Raw genomic sequence first — 15,178 nt, 5'->3', positions numbered from 1 at the left:
TCTCTGATTCTACTTGCGAGAGTTGGATTAGCATTTCTCTCCGGCAATTTTGGTTGGTCAGGCTCAGGTATCGTATTGTCGTATCGCAAGAGAGAGAGAGAGCGAGCGAGCATCTGCGGACTGCGGCGAACCAGAAAGAAAGGAGCCAAGGAGAAATGGCTAAATCGCTGCTGATTCGTCCTTACGTATTCTCTGCATTCCGAACACCACTCCTCCGCCGCTCCTTTAATTGTTTTCAAGCGAGACCATTTGTTTCTCCAAGCGTGCTCGAGAAAACCCATGTCTCATCTACTAGCAATACTCAAATTCGTGGCGTTCCATTTCATTGGACTAAATTCGGAAGTGTTTCTCATCGGAGATTCAGCGTTGGAGCAACCCAGGTCAACGATTCAGGCGCAATCGACTCTCCTTTGATGAAATCAATGGAGAAGAAGGTCTATTTTTTAACTTAAACCACTTGCAATTTTGCATATTATCATTTTGATGGCTTTTGATGCATCATGAAGAAAAATTTAGTCAGCCCACTATTTTTTGTTTCTATTCCTCTATGCTTTAGACGAATTGTGTTGATCCATTTAAGTGGGATAATTGGTATTGTATGTGGTTTTTAATAAGAGAATGTTGAAGTTGGCTCTTTTGCTTGAATAACATATATTGTTAGGAAAAGATTTCTACAACAGGTTCAGCAGAGCATCAACAGAAATAGATGTACAAGCCGTACTTCTGAAGTAAATAACCCGAAAATGAGGAAGAAAAACTTATTTCTTTTCCTTTATAATGCCTGCATCAAGTACACCTCTCCAGTTCAACCTCCTTGCTTTAATTCTATGAGCCACATCTGCTACAATTACCCCCTCCTTATGAATGATTGATCCAAGGTAATTGAATCAGTTTGGGTTATCTCCCGACTATCAATGCTAATTGCATCCCCTTTGCAAATACTATTTCTACTAAATTTGCAACACATATATGTAGTTTGGTTTGGCTTGGCTTAAACTTTTGTTGTTCAATAGTACCTATTCATCACTTTGGCTTTGCATTTTTCCCCTATTTAGTCTTATAAACTATGAGACCTCTTTTAAATGCCTAGTGTGATTGGAAACTCTTTTGTCTCCCCATCAAGTATTCTCACATTACTTACTGCACTTTTATAAATATCCCTAGTGATATTACTATACCTAGTTCAAGCTCCTTTCTTTCTCAAAACCTTCTAATGATATCACTCTATAATATGCTTTTTTTAATCGGTAAATATCAGATGGAGATCTCTCCTCTGATTTCTGAACTTGTATATTAATTTAAGTACAAAGTTCCATAGTTGATTTCCATGGTAAAATAGGAACAACATGACAATTGAGAAAGAAAGTAGAAACAATACGAGAATTTTGGCTCTTTTAATATCTTTTTATGGAGTGGTTGGCTGTTCATTCTGAATTTGAAGATGTCAAGCAAGACTTGTTTGCACTGATATGTTGTCCACTTTGGACATTGTGATGGATAATGTATAGAAGTTTTTGTGTGTTTCTTTACCTATTGGAGTTTGTATTGGATTTTGTCTTTTTTCGAGGTCTTTTCAGAAATCTCTATAATTTTTATTTTCATTAATGAAAATTTCCTTTATTTTGCCATAAAAATTGATTTCCATAGATATTCCAACAGCCCAAAATACAAAAGATTCACACTAAAGCCTAAAATAGCTGATGTCTATAAACCCCTTGTTTTGCTAATGAATCCACTATCCTATTAGCAGTTCTTCAAACCCAATTGTAGGAAGTGCTTAACTCAATGTTTTAAGACTTGGACTGGAGTAAAAAACGAAATGCTCTCCATGTCCCAGTTTTACTGGTTAACCAGGCAATTTGCCCATCCAACCCACCAAAACCATAATTTAACTAGGACCCGGAAAGACCATCTGTTCCCGATTTTCATGGTTAGACTGTCAGTCTGGCTTGAGTCTTAGGACATTGGTTTAACTCACTTGAGAGACATTCTATTTCCCTGAAAACATTTTTGTATATCCAAGGGACTTGGCAAATGCCTTTTGCCCAAGTGATGATCGTTTTGAGTCCCCCTATACTTCCAAGAAGTGGAAGTCAGATTGATTTGCTAATCTTAGGCCTTGTAATATGGCCATCAATTCATCTTTCAGAGGGTACCTCTTTTAGGCTGGAAAATAAATAGAACTTGAGCTTTTAGAAAGACTTAGTATGTTGAGAGTTTGTTGGAGGAGAATCTTATTTGGATTTCCAAATTTCATAGAAATTTCCAAGATTTGGGGTTGGGTAATGTTGTTAGTGTCTTGGAGCTGCTTACTAGTCATAGGGAGCTCTGTGTTAAATCCTCTGCAGATAACTCGAAGACAAATGTTCCTTCTAAGGTTGGTTCTTGGTGTGGGCTATGACCCTTGGTAGGTTCTCACTAAGGAGCAGTTGGTGAGAAGGGACACACAAATCCATGATCTGTCTTGTTGTATGTGTGGGTAGGGGGAGGAACCTGTTGGTCATCTCTGTATCCAATGTCATGTTGCCTCTAGCATTTGGACTCACTTTCTTTAGGCAACAGGTCTATGTTGGATAATGCCAGGTTTCTGTTTGTGAGCTGCTATCAGCTTGGTCCATTCTTGGATTGAGTAAAAGAGGGAAATGTGTGTGGAAGGCAACCCCTGTGGCTGTAACAGGGATGATAGCAAGCAAATGTGTAGGTGCAAGAATTAAGAGTGGTAAGGAGGGTCTTATTTGCAAAATTGCTATTGGAAAGTGTTATGATCATGTGGAACAGGGCTTCCTGGAGGTGGTGTTGGAGAGGATGGGTTTTGGGGAAAAGTGGAGGAGTTGCCGAGTTGGATGTTGCTTGTATCTCTACAATGTTTTTTTCAGTTCTAGTCAATGCCATATCGAAAGATTCTTCCAGGCTTCAAGGGGGTTGAGACAAGGGATCCTCTCTCTCTCTCTTCTTTGTTGTTTATGATTGTTGTAGAATGTAGAGGTTTTACATAGATTAGTGATCAAAGGGGTGGATTCGGGTATGATTGAAGGTTTTAAGGTGGGCAGGGAAGGATTTCCAATTTCTCATCTTAAATTCGCAGGTGATACCTTTCTTGGAAGCATTAGTGGATCAGGTTTTCAAATTGAGGGCCATCCTCTAGTGTTTTGAGGTGTTCACTGGTCAGAAAATTAATTTAAATAAGAATGTAATGATTGGAGCTTATATTGGACAAAATTGATTGAAGATTAGCAGGGTGGAAAGGTAAATATCTATCACTGGGGGGGGGGGAATCGCAGTAATAAGGAGTGTGTTATCTAACCTTCCAGTGTATTATTTCTCAGTGCTCAAGATTAGTAACAGAGGCAATATAGAAGATGCAAAGAGACTTCTCATGGAAACATCAAAGGATTTGAGAAAAAATATCATCTCGTGAAGTGGGATTGGGCTTGTAGGGATAAGAAGGATGGTGGTCTTGGGATCAGGAGAACAAGGTTTAGGAATGTGGTGGCTTGTAAGTATGTTGGGTGGGATTTAAAGGAGGTGAAATCATCCTATGGGGTTTGTGTTTGGAAAGGAATTATGAGTTTCCAATCAGATTTTTTGAACTTTATTTCTTTCAAGGTGGGAGATGGCTCAAACATAAAATTTTGGGAGGATGATTGGTTGGGTGTTGGCAGGTTATGTTAGCTCTGTCTAAGACTCTTATCACTTGAGTAGGAGGAATTTGTTTATTGTTGATTGCTATGAGCTCATTCAAGGAAGAATAACTTGGAGGCGAAGTTTAGGAGACCCCTCCTTGATTGAGAGGTTGAGGAATCTGTGGAGCTGCTAGTGAAATTATAGTTGGTGGAGATCCAAGCAGAGAGGAATGACATGGGATGGTGGAAAGAAAGCAAAAATGGATTTTTTTTTTCTTAATGTCCTTTTTTAAAGCCTTGGCAAGAAATCAAGTGGAAATAATGGATGTTAAAGGGGTTTGGGGGAACCCTATGTTAAAGGGGTTTGAGGCCAATAGTGGAGGCTTTTGCTTGGTTAGTTGCTTTGGATAGCACCTTCACACAGGATCTATCAAAAGAAGGGGAACTCAGATTGTGGGAATGTGTTTTCTTTGCTTGTCTGAGGAGGAGAATGTTAGGCATCTATTTTTTGGCTTTGGTTTTTTGAAAATTTTCTGGGGATATATTTATCAAAAAAAATTTTTCTGGGGATATTACTTCAGTCTCTTTAAACTGGACCTATGGAATCCAAGAAACCCAAAAGAACTTTTTGGTTGCTGGCCCACGTTGAGAGGGAACAGGAAAGCTAAAATTGTTTGGAGCTGTATTACTTTTGCTATCTGTTGGGAAATTTGGAAGGAAAGAAATAGAAGAATATATGAAGGCAAACCAAAGTGTAGGGAGCACATCAATTTTCTAAGTGGGAATGCTTGCTGGAGATGGATCACACGGGCGGAGAGGGTAGGGAAAAACGGATCGGACAGAAGACCCAGAATTTCAATCACAAAAGGAGGTCCAGGGACCCGTTTGGTATTAGGGGCTTGGACTGTGGGCTAGGGGATAAGAGAGGGGAGGACCGACAAAAAACTGGGACCCAGTTTTCTCTAGTTGCTGGGCCGGTTGGGGGAGATAGTTAGGGGAGTCATGAACCCAGCTTTGAGTATGGAGGCCAGAATCAAAAGTTTCCAAATGTGTACAGAAGGGACCCAGGGGCGATCAAGATCTTTGAGGGAAGGAGGGGACATGCGAAGAATCAAGGAGCCCTTGCAGGGGAGGCAGTGGAAAAAGGGAAAGCAGTGATGGTGGAGGCAGAAGCTGTGTCATCTGACGAAGATGTGGACGGAACGATTGCTGATGACGCTCTTGAATTTAGAGGGAACCCCAGTAAAATTCAGAACGATATGGAGAATAGTGAGGGCCTTCATGGGGAAGAAATGTCTCCGTTGCAGGTTGTGGAACCGTCATCGGAAGAGAGGATGGGAAAAGGAGAGGGGAGTGAGTTTCCGCTTAGTATGGCCGTGGTGGAAACACAAGCTCGTTGGAGTGAGGGTGATGGAGAGGCAACATTGCTGGAGGGTGGGGAAATCTCGGAGGGAGCGCTTCTGTCGAGTTGGGTGTTATCCAAATACTTGAGTTTTCGGGAGTTTCTTGGGGTCTCAATGGAGGGTCTCGAGAAACAGACGAAGGACTTCCTAATGGAAATTGAACACAGGATTTTATGGGACAGAGGTGTAATGATTGCCAAAGGTAAAAAGAATGCGAAAAAGAAAAAAGGGAGTTGTTATGTCTCACTTGGGGCCTGAATGATAGGGCGGGTGTACAGAGGACGGTGGTAGAGGGAGGTAGGAAGTAGGAGAAAGGGGGGGGGGGAATAGGAATGTATTTGAGTAATGATGAAAATTTTGTCGTGGAACGTTCGTGGCTTGGGTTCGGGGAGGAGAAGGGTTGTCATCTGCTCCATAATAAAGGCACACAAACCAGATATCATTTTACTTCAAGAGACAAAACTGAGTAGAATGGACGCATCAGTGGTTAGAAGCATGTGGGGGGATGGACAATGCAAGTGGAGATGTTTAAATGCTTCAGGAACAGCAGGGGGAATTCTAGTAGTATGGAATTCCAATACTGTCACGATCAGTGACTCCATGGTTGGAAATTACTCGGTCTCCATTGAAGTTGTAGGGACGGGAGGTTTCAAGGGGATAGTTACTGGGGTGTATGGCTCAAATGATGATGCTGAAAGGCAGAACTTCTGGGAGGAGCTGGGCAGAATAAGGAGTAGGGGTAATATTCCCTGGTGTATAGGCGGAGATTTTAACATTATAAGATTCCCACAGGAGAAAAATAGAGGTGTGAGAAGGACTACGGGGATGCGGTCTTTTGGTGAGTTTGTTTATAGACATGGTCTGGTGAACTTGCCGTTGTCTGGTGCTAAGTTCACTTAGACTAATAACCAAGGCAATCCTACTTTAGTTCAGCTTGACAGATTCTTGGTGTGAACAGAGTGGGAGGAAAGTTTCCCTAACTTGTTTCAGGAAGCCCTACCAAGACCTGTGTCTGATCATAGGCCTATTCTTCTTAGGGGGGAGGGCCTGAGGAGGAAGCCAGGTCCTTTTCGGTTTGAACACTTGTGGTTTCAGGAGGCTGGGTTTGAAGAGAAGTTGAAGGAGTGGTGGTTATCTTTTGAGGTAGAAGGCTCAGGATCTCATATTCTTGCAAAGAAGTTACAGATGTTGAAATAGAAAATCCTACTGGAAGAAAAACAATTATAAGGCAGTAGAACTAAAAAAAGGAGAGTTGTTAAGCACCATTGAAGAGCTGGATAGGAAAGAAGAGCTGGTGAACCTATCTGAAGAAGAGAAGGCAGCTAGGACAGAGGCAAAATTGTGTTTTGACAAAGTAGCATATCAGGAAGAGATTAAATGGAGACAACGGGCTAAAATCTCTTGGCTGAAGGCAGGAGACAGAAATACAAAGTTTTTCCATGCAGTGGCTAATTGTCGAAGAAGGGAGAATACTTTGAAGAAGCTGCAGGTGGGAGACAGGATTATTGAGGATGAATCTTCTATTAAAAGGGAGGTGGTGAAATTCTTCAAGAACCTGTATAAGGAGGTGTGGCCGGTACGTCCAGGTCTGAATGGGAGCCTGTTTGAAGCCCTCTCCAACAATCAAAGAGAAGACTTAGAGAAACCTTTCTCAGAAGAGGAAGTTTGGGGGGGTTATTAAAAGTCTAGAGGGAGAGAAGACCCCTGGACACATTGGGTTCACAATGCTGTTCTTCAAGAAATGTTGGAGTTTCATAAAGCCAGAGGTGATGAAGGCTATGTCGGATTTCCATGAAAGAGCATCCTTAGAGCGTAGCTTAAATGCTACATTTATAACTTTGATTCCAAAGGTTCAGAATCCGATGCGTATCTCTGATTACAGACCCATAAGTTTGGTAGGAGGTTTCTACAAAATTCTGGCGAAAACCCTTGCTAATAGAATGAGGAAGGTACTTCCTGAGATCATTTCAGAGGTGCAGGGGGCTTTCTTGCCCAGTTGACTATTACTAGAGGGTGTTCTTATTGCTAATGAGCTGGTAGATTCGAAGTTAAGGAGTGGCAGCAATGGGGTGGTATGCAAAATTGACTTAGAGAAGGCTTACAATCATGTAAACTGGAGGTTTCTCGACTTGGTGTTGCAGAAAATGAACTTTGGCCAGAAATGGAGGAATTGGGTCAGAGTGTGCATACCCACTTTTAAGTTTTCTGTACTTGTGAATGGGTCATCTTCTGGTTTCTTTAGAAGTTCGAGGGGTCTTCGACAGGGAGACCCCCTCTCTCCCTTGCTGTTTGTCTGTGTGGTGGGGGCTTTAGCTAGATTAGCTAAAAGAGCTGCGGCTGAAGGCTGTGTGGAAGGTTTTAGAGTGGCAGAGGAAGGAACCATGGTCCCTTTACTACAGTATGCAGATGATACTTTATTCTTTGTTCAGGCAGAAAAGGAGCAGTTAAGTAATCTTCGGATGATTCTGGTTTGGTTCGAGGTGATCTCTGGATTATGGGTGAATTTTCAAAAAAGTGAAATTATCCCAGTTGGGGAGGTCAATAACATCCAGGATCTTGCTGCGGAGCTTGGGTGTAAAGTGGGAAAACTCCCTTTCAGGTTCCTGGGTCTTCCAGTTGGAGCAAAATGTCACTCCAAATCCATTTGGGACCTGGTGATTGAAAGGATAGAGAAGAAGCTGGGGGGTTGGAAGTCCAGGTATTTGTCCAAGGGAGCTAAGATTACTCTGTTGAAAAGTGTCCTAGCAAATATACCTATCCACTTTTTATCTCTGTTTCCAATCCCAACACAGGTGGCTGAAAGGATGGAAAAGCTAGAAAGGAAGTTCTTATGGTGTGGGAAGGATGGCGAACAAAAGATCCATCAGGTTAAGTGGGATTTCAAATGCAAACCTGTCTCGGCAGGGGGTTTAGGAGTGAGAAATTTTAGGCAGGTAAATACTGCTCTCCTAGGTAGATGGTGGTGGCTCTTTAATTCTAGCCCCCAAGCTCTCTGGAGGTGGATAATTGCAGAAAAGTTTGGAACTAGAAACTATGGATGGGACCCTGGACCTGCTGGCTGCTCAGTTTGGAAAGGAATTGAGAAGGTTTATCCTCTTTTTATCCAAGGGATTAGGCTAAATTTAGGGGATGGCAAGAGGATTGGTTTCTGGAGAGACACCTGGTGCAATGGTGCCTCCCTAATGGAGACTGTCCCATCGCTATTCCTTATAGCAGAAGACAGGGATGTGGTGGTGGCAGATCAGTTTGAGCAGCGGGGAAATACAGGATACTAGTGTCCAAAATTTAGGAGGCATCTCAATGATTGGGAATTCTCTTATCTGTTAGAGTCTGCTACAAGCGATTCAGGACTATCAACTGAACCCAAATCAGCAAGATTCCAGAATTTGGAAATGGACTAAGGATGGAATTTTCTCAGTGAAGTCATTTTATTCAAATCTGAGTGCTGGTTCGGCTCAGGCTTTTCCTTGGAAAGGGATTTGGCTTCCTTACATTCCTACTAAAGTCTCCTTCTTGGTCTGGACTGCAGTGCATGGTAAATGTCTCTCCAAGGAGCAATTAATCAGGAGGGGTCTGGTGCTGCCCTCCACAAGTTGTGTGATGTGCAATGGAGAAGTTGAACCTGTGGATCACCTATTTATTCATTGTGAGGTTGCCCATTTGCTGCTCTGTCATTTCTGTTCCCTGCTAAATGTGAGGTGGTGCTGCCCCAAGTCTTTAGCTGAACTGCTTTTCTCTTGGAAGTTGACAGGCTTAAGTAACAGGGGTAAGGTGTTATGGTGTATGATCCCTCATGTAGTGTGTTGGGTCCTGTGGAAAGAAAGAAATAGTAGGATTTTTGAAGGTCAAAGGTGCTCCTCAGATGAGTTGGTGGTTCGGGCATTGGCTACTTTACATTCCTGGCTGTCAGCCAAGGACTCGTTTAAGTATATTCCCCACCATCAATACTTTGATTTGGATATTTTGTTTACTTGATTTAGTTGGGGGTCTCTTGTATGTATTTGGGAGAGACCGGTTTTTTGTTGACTTTTTGTATAGTTTCTGGCTGTACATGGAGTTTTGTGGACCAAAGGTTGTAATGTGTTACAGTTATACTCATTAATTCAATTACCTTACTTTTTCTCGAAAAAATTTTTTCTAAGTGGGAAGAGATTTAGGGAGTGGTTTTTGATGCTACCAGAATTTGAAGGAACTTCAAAAGATCTTTAGAGTAGTTTTTGGCTATCTTTAGAGTTGGATTGTGTGAGATGATTATGGTGTGTTATCTTTGTTGTTTTTCTTTCTGTTGTTGGGTGATTCCTCATCACCTTGTGGATGTTCTCTCTCATTTATTGTTAATAAATTATTTCTTCTTTATCTAGTACCAAAAGAATAAGTAATAGGAATTATTTGGGTTCAGAGGAGCGGGAGAATCTTCAACAGCAAGTGGGGGGGGGGGTTGATGATCTGATTAAGATCTGGGTGGGCAAGTTGGGATGCTGGATCTCAATCTTGAAGAAATTCTCTCACCAGAATGTATTTCTGTTCCTGAACTCCAAAATCCTGTGGGATATGTAATCTTATTCCTTGTTCTTCTTTGGGTTGGGTGGTTGCTGCTATGGCCCCTAGTCCCAAGGAGTCTGTTGTATTATATTGGCCTTGCTGTTGCATCAATAAGATTTACTTGACCTTTCTTCTTATTCTTCAAAAAAAAAAAAAAAAGAAGAATTGTATACCAAAAAAATGGTTATGACTACCAAAAGGAATACAAAGTTTGAGCAAAAAGTCAGGTTCAGTGAACTCTATGCCTTCTTACTTCTATAAATCATTTTTAAGGAGTACATTTAGGTTTCATTTCTCCTTTAGTATGAACTACTCTGTTAGTTTAATACTCCCAGCTGTCCAAAGGATGGTGCTGCAGTTTGTGATAGTAGCTAAAATTGATAAATTTTCTATTTTTGTGCTTTCCATGCTCCTGGGTATTGCTTTCTTTGAGTTTATTTTCTGTCCATCTGGACTTGTGCATAGAACAGTTACATCTTCTTTTCTTGATGTCCATTCTTCTCTCTTCCACCTTTATGAACTTTTGCATTACTTTCACATGTTAATCGTGATTACTTCATGCATCAATAGATCAAGGAGCAGCTAAATGCAGATTTGGTCATTGTCAAGGATGCTTATGGGGATGGTCGCCATGTGAGGTAAACTTATATTTCTAGTTTGCACAATCACCATATTAAAAAAGGGTAGTTAAATGAATGAGTTTTGAATTTTTTCACTTACTAGGCTTAGTTAATTGGTTTGCTGGTACCTTCTGTGCTAGTTGGAAAGGGAACCTGTTGGAGGAGGTAGATGGTTCTTGGTAGTATTACACCTATTTTTACTTGCTTCAGGAAGGGCATAATAATAAAAGGCACCTCTAAGTTAAACAAGATAACAAGAGTGTAATTACAAGATCAGTCGATTAGCTTGCAGTTAAGTTGTAATTACATGGTCATGAAATCACAGTTTAAAGGCCTGTTCGTTTCCTCTTAACTCTTATCTCTTAAGAAGAATCTTTTAACTTTAAGAGAAAAATGGTTGTTCGTTTCCTCTTATCCCTTATTCTTAAAGTGCAATAATACAACTTTTTGTTTTTCAATGATACCCCCAGAAAGACAAACAAAAACTCTTATATATGGGGCCAAAATGGATATTTGATAATTTTCAGAATTCAGAGTTCAGAATTCAGAACAACATTCTCTACATTCAGAGTTCAGAGGAAAGAAAAGTTCACCAATACCAATATACCTCTTAGTGTAATTATTTCACTTTCAGATGTCGGACTTCAGAGCAAACGAACAGGACTACGTTGTTTAATATTATAAAAATAGACATGCTTATGTAGTTTGGATTTGTACTTGGTTATTTAAATTCCATTTCTTGTTTCATTTTTGGTTTATTTGTAATATCTTCCCTTATGTTCTGATCTAGTGCTAGTATAAGATCCAAGTATTCATCAATTGGGTACAACTGGCCCTTTTTAACATTGTGCACTTTTTTTTTTTTGATCAATAACACTTTCATTAATTCATCAAAGAAGATTTACAAAAGGAAGACAAACAAGCTTATCTTCCAAGAGCAACAAAGAATCTCAAGAAAAGGAAAAAAGAAAGAGAAAAGAAAGAAAACACACTAAAGTTACAGCTTGGCCCAAAAAAGTGAATCCCTTTCTGCCCCTTGTTTAGCTAAACCGTCAGCTAAGGAATTAGCCGATCTTTTAACCCAACGTATCTTAACCTCCATCTCTTGCACCAGCCACTTGAATTTCCTCCTCTCATTATTGTACTTCCATAAGCCATTGTGATCTTTAAGCAGCCACCCTATCACCACCTTTGAATCCCCTTCAATTAAGAGTTTCCTGATGTTCAACTCCTTAGCTTTTTGGACTCTTTCCATAACTGCAAAGATCTCAGCTCTAAGGGAGTCACCCACTCCAATTGGGCCTGAGAGCATGGCAGAAATGACCCCATTTTCATCCCTAAAAACATCCCCAATCCCCGATTGTCCCAGATTTCCCCTGCTACACCCATCAAAGTTTAATTTCACGAATCCACTAGGTGGAGGGGTCCAAGCCACACTCATTACTGACTTAGTTTGTGTGCAGCTTGCAATTTCACCCCATTTCCTCAACATGTCATCCACAGTGTAATCTGTGAAAAGCTCCAAAGATTTCAGCCACTGTACCGCCCTAATATGAATGATTGCCCTCAGATCTGCTGCTCCTCTCTGAGCTTCTGAGAATATCCTGGAATTTCTTTCTTCCCAAAGTGTCCAACATACCGCAGCCCTTAGTTCTCTCCACATTGTCCTTCCCCTTTTTATCCGCCACCTGAAAAAAGAAGGGGAAAAAAGGCCTTGCAAGTCTGATGGAGGGTTCCAACCACAACCAAATAGGGACAAAGCCCATTCTCAAATTGACCTCGCAAAATGGCAAGACACCAGTAGGTGAAAACCAGTCTCCCCATCCGCTTTACAAAGAACACACCACTGAGGTGACAAACAAGTATTGGGTCTCTTTTTTTGGAGTAAAGCACCAGTGTTGATTCTTCCAGATAGGCTTCCCAACAAAAATTACCAACCCTAGGAGGTATTGCTCTGCACCAAAACTCATCAACAGGAAAAGGAGGGGAGGTAGGACTGGTGGACTGAATTAAGACTTTGAAGAAAGAAGCACAAGTAAAAATGCCATTGGGAGAAGGTGTCCAAATTCTAGAGTCCACCCTAGTGGGGTCTAAGACACGTTATCAAGAATTGCAATAAGGCTCAAAATAATGTCCAAGTCTGAGTCCCTCAAATCCCTTCTTAGACCCAAGTTCCACCCAATCCCAGAAATGGAAGAGGACGGGGTGGTAAAAGACGAGATTGGCTCATTTTTCAAATCAGAAAGAGCAAACAAAAAAGGAAACTAATCCTTTAGAGGGGCACTCCCCACCCAGGTTTGTTCCCAAAATTTTATGGAGTTATCGGAATTCAAATCATACCTGATATTAGGGGAGAAAACTGGTAGTAGGTCATGAATGGCTTTCCAAGGAGAATTGCTTGTGGTCCTAGCTCTGATTCCAGCGTCCCATCCATTATGCTCCAGCCCATGAATAGTTGCCACTATTCTAGCCCAAAGCTTCTCCTTCTCCAATGGGAATCTCCACAACCACTTTCCCAGCAGAGTCATATTCCTTCTCCTAATATTCCCAAGCCCCAAGCCACCACAAGTCTTACTCCTACAAACTATCTCCCAGCTCACTCTATGATCCCTCTTTTTCTCTCCCGGTTCCCACAGGAAATCTCTCATTAACTTCTCCAATTTATTAGCAACCTTCACTAGGATTTTAAACACCGACAGGAAAAAGATAGGTAAATTAGCAAGCGTGGCCTTAATAAGAGTAATTCTCCCACCAAGAGAGAGGTAGTTCTTTTTCCATGACACTAGTCTTTTTTCAAACCTTTCCACCACCGGGTTCCAAAAGCTCTCTCTCATGGGATTATCCCCTAAAGGCAACCCTAAGTAGTTCAAAGGCCAGCCCGAGACTTCACACCCCAATACTTCAGCACTCTCCCTGATCTCTCCCTCCTCCAAATTCACCCCCACAACACAACTTTTCTCAAGGTTAACACATTGTGCAGTTGAGAAATGGGAAATTTGTTGATCTTGCAAAACTCACACACGTGATTTTCTGTAAATGAAGGGAATAGAAAAAAAGTTACCAAAGCAAAAGTTCATTTAGATATGACCAACTTATTTGAAGTTATTTAGATTTTAGCATCGTGACCGACAAAAAGAATTACATATGACTTACAACTTGTATAAGCAAGGAGTTCCCTGTGCACCCCCCACTTCACTAACGTACAGGTATAGTAAAAAGTTGATGTTCTCTTACTGCTTGTTTTATTATGCGTTGCTATTTTTTAATAGAAAGTTGCCATGTTTTCATGTATCAAACATGGACAACAATGGTACTTGGTTATCTACTTTACTGTCACGTCACAGCCTCAGAGGTTTGCATACACTCTAAAAGTCTAGGACATTGGTTACTTCAATTCTACATGATGATGTTGACTGGCGTTTCTATCAAACTTGTCCCAGGGTCTCCTTTTTTTTTGTGCCCATGCACTTTTTGAAGCCAGTGGGCTAGAATTTCAAAAAGGTCATTACCCAATTTTGATCTAGCTATCTGGGATTTTTGATTGGGTAGAATGGATTTGGACCTAACCTCTGTCATTTTTTGCACGAACCGACCATTCTCAGGCTAACCCATCTTTTCATGTTTCTCAAGTTTGCCTATTCTTCAGGCTGGAATGATCTACTGGCGGAAGGAGACTGTATGGTGTTAATAAATGGATAACTTCATTTATAAACGGACTTTGGCCTCTTAAACTTGCTATTAAAAGGGCCAAGGCATTAACACCCACTTTAAATAGGTCATTGAAGTGGGCTTGTAGTAGGGTGCAACTTAACATTTTACACTAAAGGCTTGGGCTTCAGGCCAGGCCCATTCAAATTTTGACAAAAACTCAACCCGAGCCCACCCAAGTTGCACCCCTATTTGTAGGTCTTTCAATGCCTTATTTAATACACTAGCAATAGAAGGGATGGAGAGAATGACTTGTATGGGAGGCTTTATGCTCGGGGATGAATTTTCTATACATTCTTTATTTGTTCTATCAGCTTGTGCTGCTTTGTATTTGTGTTTAACCTCCTGTGTTAGATTCGTCCAATTTCCAGAAGTATTTTCTCTATTATTAATAGAAGTTTTAACTCGTGCATGCTACTGATTAAAAAATTTGTACTTGAAAAACATTTTTTGAAGATAAATAAGGAGGAAAATTTATTAATGAAACAGAAAAAGGAGGATACAACTGGGTGATGAGACATCACCCAACCCAGGAAAAACAATCAATTTAACCCCTTAGACCTTAAGAAAACAACCCTAAAATCATCAATCACAATTTGAGATCCCCACCCCAACCAAAACTGAAAAACCCGAGAAACACATAAAAAAACCTCCTTCCATTAAACTCATAAAAGCAAGACTGCTCACTCCTACCTAATCCCTCATCTCAACCTTAAAACAGAGACACCCACCCTGAACCCAGAAACCTATTTCGATGTACTTGGAAAACATGTTTCTGTTTGTGGATTGTTTTGCCCTAACTAAAAGGCTGGAAAACAAAATCTGATATTGGCTTTTTTATGGTAATCTTCTCTCATCCTTGTATGCATATGTAAGGTTTAAAAGTTATATTTTTGCAAGTTGGAATGAGGAGCTCAGGGTCCTGATGTAATCATACATTTAGGACATAACTATAATTTCTAGCTGACAAAAAGCAAAATGATTGTACCCTCATTATTTGGTTGGTACAAATAAATGAATAATGAAGGTAGAGGTTGGGTGATTCTAGATTTAAATCCAGGTTGGCAGGAGGGCAGGAGCAGGTATATTGGTATAAAGGTTTTAAGAAACATCGATTGATTAGCTCAGTAGGGGGTGATAGGAGGGACAGGTGTGTGGGCATTGAGCTTGTGCTGGGGTGTGGGATTGGACTTTGGAGGCCCAAAGTGTGGAACCTGCAGCTGTGTGTCTTGAAGAAGGTGGGTCGTGTGAAGATATAAAGGTTGATTTGGACTGTAAGACA

At 40.9% G+C, this 15,178-nt stretch overlaps 1 protein-coding gene across 2 annotated transcripts in view; it reads left to right on the top strand.

Annotated features, from left to right (window-relative positions):
• LOC104603940 (BolA-like family protein) overlaps positions 1-15,178 on the top strand; it is a 31,010-nt gene continuing 15,832 nt past the window's right edge. Inside the window, exons 1-2 of one of the 2 annotated variants that reach the window (XM_088901720.1) lie at positions 1-434; positions 10,139-10,206. In XM_088901720.1, the coding sequence (XP_088757846.1) occupies positions 156-434; positions 10,139-10,206 (347 nt within the window). In that variant the 5' untranslated portion in view covers positions 1-155. The remainder of the gene's footprint in view (positions 435-10,138; positions 10,207-15,178) is intronic. The other variant, XM_010268119.3, reaches the window with a different exon arrangement.

This window comes from Nelumbo nucifera, chromosome 3 (assembly GCF_055504915.1).
Source record: "Nelumbo nucifera cultivar China Antique chromosome 3, China Antique-T2T, whole genome shotgun sequence".
NCBI lineage: Eukaryota > Viridiplantae > Streptophyta > Magnoliopsida > Proteales > Nelumbonaceae > Nelumbo > Nelumbo nucifera.
The sequence above is the reverse complement of the archived record's forward strand: the minus strand, read 5'-3'. Positions and strand labels throughout refer to the sequence as shown.